The sequence below is a fragment of the Dromaius novaehollandiae genome, chromosome 19 (assembly GCF_036370855.1).
Source record: "Dromaius novaehollandiae isolate bDroNov1 chromosome 19, bDroNov1.hap1, whole genome shotgun sequence".
NCBI classification, from domain to species: domain Eukaryota; kingdom Metazoa; phylum Chordata; class Aves; order Casuariiformes; family Dromaiidae; genus Dromaius; species Dromaius novaehollandiae.
In genome coordinates this window covers 12,775,866-12,783,788 of record NC_088116.1, presented here as the reverse complement: position 1 = coordinate 12,783,788, position 7,923 = coordinate 12,775,866, and the positions used below count along the sequence as shown (strand labels likewise).

Here is a 7,923-nt window from a genome sequence, read left to right as displayed (position 1 = left end):
TCCCCTTTTCAGGGCCTAGTGCTGCTCCCAGCACCACCCGCAGGTTCCTCTTACTCTACCTGCCACTGGAGGCCATCAATGGCAGATTCAGGGTCCTTCAAGCCTGCTTCACAAGATAACACTAACTCTTGTATACTACAAAGCAGGGCTCAGGGTACTGTGACCTCTACATAACTACCTCCACATAAATTATTTAACATTGTCTTACCTATTCCATCCAGCGATGAGACTTAAGACATAAAATGCTAGTCTGCTTGTTCTGACAGCAAAGGACAACCCAGTTCATCCAAGGCACGATACTCCTCTTGAGACAGGAATTTGGTCCACAACATATGGAGAAATAATTGCAGCTGTAACCTCAAAACTGCACCAGATCTGGCAGGCACAGGGCAGCCCTATCGCTGCAGTAACAATCCAAATACAAAATCGCTCCCCACACCACCCCACTCCCTGCGGTGGGTGGAACTGGTGACTGAGAATATACAATGGACACAACACTGACCAGGTTGCATGGTTTATTGAAGTATTTACACAGCTATGTCTCAGCCCTCCTCTTTCCCACACTGACAGTAAAAGGTTTGTGCACCACTATTAAACACCTCCTTTCCATACCTACTTATGTTCTCCTCCCTGTCAAGACTTAGAAAAAATTCTATGGTGTTTGTGGGCAGAAATGGGTATGGGAGAGTCCAGAGGTACCGAGTGAGAGGAGCCGACCCAGCAAGCGCCCCCTGAGTCCACGCTCATTTTCCCACGTGCTAAAGCTAAAAGGTTTCAGAGCAGCGCTCCACGTTCCAGCTGCCTCTCCAAATGGCCCAGCAGAGCACTGGGAATCCTCCAGGCAGCACAAGAGCCCCTTAGGTTTTTATAGCTGTGTCTCGGGACTTGTAAGCCACGCCACGGCTCTTCAGCTCTCGGACGATCCCTGCAGGAAGGAGACAAAACACATTTCAGCATTCTCCAGGAATGAGAGGGAGCCCTAAAAAAGCCTGGTAGTTCTATCCATCCATTTAGACACCTAGAACTGTATCTCACATCTACAGTGGCAAAATGCAGGCATTTTCACACAGTACAGCTGAAAGACAGGAAAATGTTGTCCCTCAGCCTTCAGAATAGGGCAAATCACTCTGTGTATCTTAAACCATCTCTTCTCACCTCTGGTAAGACCAGTACATATCACCTAGTTACTATGCAGAGGCAATCCCTGATGAAAAGACAGCATCCACAATGGACACGCAGCCTCCATCCGTAGAGATCAAGAGCTGGACAATCTTCTTAGCTTCTTCTAACAGTGTATCAACTTCACTGTTAAGAGCGTTCCTTCCTCCAGTTTAAATGTCTTGATTCACCTCCCAAATATCAACTCTGTTTTTGCCTCAGGAATGAGCTGTGCAAAGATGTTACTTAAATTATTTTCTTCCTGAAGTTGTTTGAATATTATGATGGTATTGAATTGGTCAAGCTCTTAAGGTATTTTCTTAAAACTTTCAGTCACTTCTGTGACTTGTCTGCATGTCCCACTTTCTTAGTAACCCTTTAAGAAAAGTGATATGAGAAGAGCACCATGCAGTTCAGTATGGTTCTCACCAGTGCCACATGGCAAGTGACAGCCAAATGATAGCTTGCGAGTGCCATGAGTGCAGCTTGCTGATCACTGCACTCCTCAGTGCTCTCTAACCTCTCCATGAGATGCGAGAAAGCCCCACACAATTGAGTGAGGCCAACGACAGCATCTCCCACATGCCCCTCCCTCCTGCTGCCCTGCGTTCCCCGCATGCTCCATTTGCAGCTGTATCTAGTACATGCTGTCATCTGCTGTGCTCCAGTTATGTCAGATATGTTCAAAGCTGTGCCAGCAGCCCTGACATCAAGGCTCATCATGATGCTCCAGCTCCTTCCTCGATACAGACGGTGGAGCTCAGGGCAGAAATAAGGGGCCTGGGATCCCAGATAAACGCGCAGCCTGGGGATAGGGAATTGGAGCACTTGGGAAGGGGCACGAGGTTAGGATTCTGCTCTGGGCCTACGTACAGGGCAGTAAGAAGCTGTGGCTGTTGGCCACATGGAAGGTGCACGTTTCTGCCAGAGAGGCAGGAAAGTCAACTCTCAACACCCTCTACTCCATTTATAAATGCAAAAAATTCACCTTAGCTCAACTGAAGCCCTCAATGCACTGCTATGATGTAAAGGGTTATCCGCTCACCAAGATCTCCAGTCCTTCTCAAGCTTACTTTTTATAACAGCACCCCTCTTCTGCAGAACTCATTTCTAAGTACGAACCCTTGTGTTTCCCTGTAGCTGAACACTTTGAAATGCGCCCACTTTTGGGGGTTACTCTTTTGTCACAGTTTAGCACTCTGATGATTTTTCCGAAATCCACAGGTTTTATTCAGCCGTATTTTCATCTTAACTTCTGACAGGTAGAACACTGAATGATTGCAGGTAGAATATCTGCTTGCAGAACATCTGCAACTATCCTTCCCATTTAACATCTCCTTTTTGCAGTTACCTCGCTAATCTCTTCATCCACATGACACATGCTCTGTTCATAACAAACGCTGTTCATTTCAGTTATAACGCACAGTAACGACTGACTCCCCAAATCCTAATTATATCACACAGGTACGGTGCGATACACAATAAAATCTGTCATCTCAAAGGCAGTAAATGGCTAGAGCCCCAATGCCTACTACACGAAATAATCCCTCAGCTGTCATGTGTGGGGAAGTCTTCCCTTACCCAAGCCAGCAACATTACCTTGGGGCAGGCGGCCAGTCACGGACACTGCGTACACACCAGGCTTGAAATTACCTGGGGGAAAGGACACACCGAGTTACTCTGCACAGCAGCAGCCAGGTGGGCAAACATCCCTGTCGGCCACGGCTTGCACAGGTGCCCCCTCGTCTGGCACAGCAGCCAGAAACCCCCTCAGCAGCCCCAGCAGCCCCTCCTACAACCTCAGAGAAGGGTTTTCTACGGAAAAGGCAGCTCCAGCCCAAACCAGGCAGGAGAAACACTCACTGATTCGCTGCCACTTGGAGACCCAGCTGTCCTCAGGGCTCATCATCGCAATGATCCTGCAGGAGAGATGGAGGTGAGGCGACTTTTCTAGGCCAAGTGACACCGCGGTGCCGATACAGTATAGGGGCCGCAGAGGCTCCCGGCAGCCCTCCAGCATGTGCTGCCGGCAGCAGGGCCTGGGGGGCTCGGCCCCACTCACCCGTCGAAGGAGGAGCTGGTGCAGTCGTAGACCATCTCGCGGTTGCCCTTCATCTGCAGGTAGGCATCGCAGTTATCGCACCCGTCGTACTCGAACTGGTCGATGGTCTGTGGGGGAAGGAGGCATCCGAGCTGCGGCAAGGCGGCCCCGGGGCAGGCCAAGGAGGGGGCTGGGGCTGGGACAGGGAGGCAGGTGGGGGCCGCGACCAGGCCTGGGACCACCCGGGGCAGAGGGACCGGCCGGGGTGAGAGGGGAAGGGAGGGTCTGGCCGGCAAGGGGGAGCGAGGGGCGGCCCGCGCCGGGGGAGGGAAGGGCGGCCCGGGGGGAGCAACGCGAGGAGAGCCCGGGAGGGCGGGGGAAGAGGCCCGGGCGGCCCCGGGAGGCGGGTGGAGGAGGGCAGCCCGGCCCGGGGGGCGCGGGCGGGAAGGGCCCGCGCCGCGGGGAGGCCCAGGCCGCAGCGGGCCGCGGGGGGGCCGGGCCGGCAGGGCGGGGGGCCGCGGCGCACCTTGACGAGGGAGCAGAGCAGGCAGGCGCGGAGGTGCCGCAGGTCCTTGGGGACGGTCTCCAGCGCCATGGCCGCCGCTCGCGCCGCCGCCGCCGCGCAGGCGCAGGGGCCGCGCGGGGCCTCGGGGCGGCGCCGGGCGGCGCGGGGCCGCCTCTGCCACCCTCTGCCCGGCTCGGCCTGGCGGGGGCCGCGGCGGCCCGGGGCGGCGCGGCGGGGGGAGCGGAGGCGCCGCGGGGCTGCCGGGCCCCTGCGGGCGGTTGCGGCCCGGCGGGGAGGCGAGCCGGGCCCGGCACGCTCGGTGCCCGCCAGCCCTAAGGCTGGTGGCCGCCCTGTGTCCCGGCTCCCTCCAGCCGCAGCCAGAGCGGCCTGACACAGGCCACAGCGGCCGGGCAGGGAGGGTTCCTCACCCCCTCGGCCCCGGGGCTCGACAGCAGGCCCTCGGAAGTACTTTATTTCCGTGGAGCTGGAAGGAGGCGCCTCTTGCCACGCAGCCCCGGGGGCTTCGCACGGAACAAAAACACGCAAGCAGGCCCGGTACATGGATAAATATATTAGTAAATAAATATATTTCTGAGCACATCAGCATATTCACACATCTTTGTTTCTATCAGACATAAATACACAGTTTTTGCATATATATAAAACCTATTCTTCCATTTTGGGTCATAATTTATTCCCAAGCCCCAAGAGCCAGGACAGACTCAGCAAAAAAACAAAAACAAAAACAAAAAAACAACCCATATTCACATTTCAAAAGGATCTGAACTTTATAAAAGGAAGGAGCAGAGGGCTCTGAGCATAAATGGAGGAGGTCCAGCCAGGCTGAGCGCTCTGCCCACAGCCACCCATCTCTGTGGGGCTGAAGGTCCTGGGAAGAAAGTGGTCTCTGGGGAAGGAGCGACGGTTTGGTTATGGATAGAGTTCAGGATGCTCCGTCTTCCGTCAGTTGTCAGCTGGCACTTTGTCTGGATTCAAGGAAGGAAAATGAACTCTTGCTGTGCAGTGATACTGAAGAAATTCAGCAGCTGGGCCTAAGGGGATTGACCACTCAAAAATACCACTCGCAGAAGTGAAAGGTGCAGGAACCAAGAGGGACCAATTCCCATTTTCTCAGATACTGCTTCTTCGCTTCCCTTCTGGGTGGCCAAGAATTGTAGACCATCTACTGACGAGGGTTTTAAAAAAACGCACCTTCCCAGAGAGCTCCTCCCGCTCTTCCCATCTGAGAACCCACCTAGGCAAACCTGCAAACTCCTGTTCAGCTGAGCAAGCCCCAGGGAGGGCACTCAGCGTCCAAGATGTCCGTTTTCTGAATGAAAAGTAGTAGCAGCATTAAATCAGAAAATGAAAACACTTTAAAGTGGGCATTGCCCCGCACAGCCCAATAATACTGCAGTAGGGAGTGGAAAGGGTTCTTTACTACTGACCGCTGACTCCAAGAAGCTTGGGGCTTGCTGCAAGTACAGAGCCCTCCTTTTTTAAGTATAAGGAGGGGAAGAGAGGAGTACTTTTAGACTGCAAACTAGGTGCTAGTTCCTCTGAGGCACTGAAATGCATCCCTGGAGGCTCTCAGGCTTCTTGACTCCTGAAGAAACCAGTGGGAGCACAGTGATTCCTGGCTAGATGCCAAAACCTTGTGGTTTATGAGATTTAAAACTTCATGGTCTATGAGAGAGCCAGAGAGCACCTGGACTTCCCAACCCTCCCCTCTGTAAAGTCATTTGAGCCCTCCAGGATGGTCAAGCCTGAAGCATTGTAGGGAGCTAGTTAAGACTATCCATATGCCACATGCACAAGAAATTGAACTGGGGGAATCTAGGTTGAGCTCCTGTTTTTTTCCCCTAGTTTAAGAGTGACTTTCCTGCAAGGGAGAAAACATCTGGACTTGTGTCTTCTACTTGCTCTGTATGACGTAGAAGAAGAGCCTGCAAGGGTTAAAATAGAATATGCTTGATTCTTTTATGTTAGAAATTCAGCTCTTCTCTAGGCTGAAAGGTCCTGCACTGGTTCAGTCACAGGAGACAAGAAAATAAATACTAGGAAGGGAATAATGTTTTGTTTAAAACTCTGTTATCAGTTGACTTTTAATAACAGCAGTTGAATGTTAGTGACTGATTGGCAATTGAGACAAAGATGCCTTTTTTTAAAGATTATGGGGAGCAACCCTACTCTGTAAAGAGCTTTTATCACATACAAAGGAAGGCAGAGGCAGGACTAATCTGATGTGGGACCACCTAACCACTGTCCTCTCTCCAGCTGGGGAAGAAACAGATATTTCAAAGGAAGATATAAAAAGCCTATCACAGAGCAGATGGGGGATAGTCTGTCCCCACACCAGGTCTCAAATTGTCAGAAATTGCCTTCAGCTCTAATGTAGTATCCTTGCAAGTACTTCACTAGCATCAACTGAAAACTCTGGATACTCTTGGTAGCCATGTAATGTGCACTCCACATGGTGATCCAGCTCATTCTTTGGCCTGAATTAGCTTTTTGGACAATGAACTCCATAGTCTAATTCCCTGCAGTATGAAACCTGTTTGGGCTTTATATGTTTTGAATTTCCCAGTCTTTATTTTGGTTGACTGTCCCCAAATTGTGAGACATGGGAAATCTGAACTAATGACACTCCAAAGATGAAAAGCAAGGGGAAAAAAAGTGAAAAAGCCCAGAGCCTAGAAATTTCTCAAGCTTTCTCTCTCCATCATAAAAAATTCTAGAAAAGGGAGAAAAGTATTTAGAAAAATTCATTTGCAAGATCATTATAAAAGCGTCTCATACAAATATGAAGATGGGGCTGAGTGACAGATGGGTCACTTCTGCATTTGCTATGGATGCTTTTGCTGGGAAGTTTTGCTGCGTCTTTGGGCAATGAGGGAGGAAGGAGAGAAGCAGGAGCCATGTGAACTCAAGGATTTCCCACAAGTCCTGTCATGGGGTTATTTGAGATTTGAAACACACTTAAATGAGTTGCTCATAACAGGGCTGGCCATAACACCCATTTTGAGGGTGGATGGAGGAGTTAAAGGATGAGTGAGAAATTTGTTCGCATTACCAGGCGAGAGGGTGGATTCTGAGCAATGCAGAGTCTGACCCCAGCGCTTGCCTGGAAATGGTGGCATTGTTCCTGTATCTTCATCTCTCCTACTGTTGGCAAAACACAGCAAATGGCCAAGACGGCTTCAGCTGAGGGACAGTGAAGTGATAAAAAGTGGTGAGAGCTGCTGGTTTCCAATGAAGTCTGAAGAAGCACCCTGCACGGCAGACCTGTGAGTGCAGAGATGGAAAAAAGCTTGTTCCTGTGTCTGAAATAAGAGTGGAAAAGTTAAATGAAGAAGTCTGGCTTTTGACCTAAGTGAGGAAATGAAGTCAGGAGCTGCCAGGCCACAGAAAGCCATTTCTGCAGCTTTTGGTCTTGAAGGCTTGTTCATTTTTTGAAGTGTTTAGCAAAACCTTCTGTGGCATGAACATGCCAAAATAGCAGCTTGCACTCACTCTGTGAGCTCTCCAGCTTGTGACTCCCAACACAAGTCTTAGAGTGAGCTAGCCCATGCAAACAGATGCTCCTGGATGAAGATGTGCTGTCTGTGCCTTCGAAAGAGAGGGAGACCAGGAAAACATGACTTTGTGTTTGTGCGACCATAGCAATATGGGAACAAGTGGGGAGACCACAAGGGAGTATCACATTACTTATTTGCAGTTTGCATCTTGGTGTGGGCCATGTATTTATTACATTGCCTGTGCAGAGAGCAAGATGTGAGCTCCACTACTGCTGGTATTCTGAACTTTGTCCACTCCAGCTCTCTGTAGTAAGCAAATGAGCCAGCTTTTTATTAAACTGAGTGTTCATGGACATCCTGGACCTCCTCTTCAGATCCTGCATTCAAAAAAAGAAAAAGAAAATGTAAACTATAACTTACTGAACCCTCCAGGATCTTGTGACTGCGAGAGTCTTAATTCTGCAATAGAGAGAACAGACAGTATAGTGAAAGCCACTAAGTTTCTCCCAGTATTTTGGAGGGACTTTCCTGGCCATCTCCCAATCAGTTTATTCCTCTAAGTTAATGAACAATCAAGATAAGACACCAAACAGCTCTTCAGATGTTTCAGAAAATACTGGCTAAGGGTATGGTGCATCCTGGGATTCACAGTGCTACCAGATGGCTTTTTGGTGTTTGCAATGTGAGGAAAATCTGAACAG

The 7,923-nt window shown here is 50.4% G+C and overlaps 2 protein-coding genes across 2 annotated transcripts in view; both read right to left on the bottom strand.

Moving 5' to 3' along the window:
* Window positions 1–498: 498 nt before the first annotated feature.
* SUPT4H1 (SPT4 homolog, DSIF elongation factor subunit) lies at window positions 499–3,878 on the bottom strand. Its single transcript, XM_064523488.1, has 5 exons — window positions 3,726–3,878; window positions 3,221–3,327; window positions 3,022–3,077; window positions 2,758–2,811; window positions 499–925 (listed from the first exon to the last, which is right to left on the bottom strand). Exons 1-5 carry the CDS (start codon window positions 3,792–3,794, stop codon window positions 858–860), a joined length of 354 nt encoding a protein of 117 aa, XP_064379558.1. The 5' UTR covers window positions 3,795–3,878; the 3' UTR covers window positions 499–857.
* A 382-nt stretch (window positions 3,879–4,260) lies between these two features.
* The window catches only part of RNF43 (ring finger protein 43), a 72,622-nt gene continuing 68,959 nt past the window's right edge, over window positions 4,261–7,923 (bottom strand). The window contains exon 9 of the mRNA XM_026107239.2: window positions 4,261–7,599. Within this exon, the coding sequence (XP_025963024.2) occupies window positions 7,556–7,599 (44 nt within the window). The 3' untranslated portion in view covers window positions 4,261–7,555. The remainder of the gene's footprint in view (window positions 7,600–7,923) is intronic.

What these genes read in the sequence shown, in the direction of transcription:
- SUPT4H1 (XM_064523488.1), bottom strand. Translation starts at nt 3,794, where the DNA reads ATGGCGCTGGAGACCGTCCCCAAGGACCTGCGGCACCTCCGCGCCTGC. An exon ending in TGCTCTGCTCCCTCGTCAAG is followed by an intron (nt 3,328 to 3,725) that starts GTGCGCCGCGGC and finishes CTTCCCCCACAG; the next exon opens with ACCATCGACCAGTTCGAGTA. An exon ending in CTCCAAGTGGCAGCGAATCA is followed by an intron (nt 2,812 to 3,021) that starts GTGAGTGTTTCT and finishes CCTTTCCCCCAG; the next exon opens with GTAATTTCAAGCCTGGTGTG.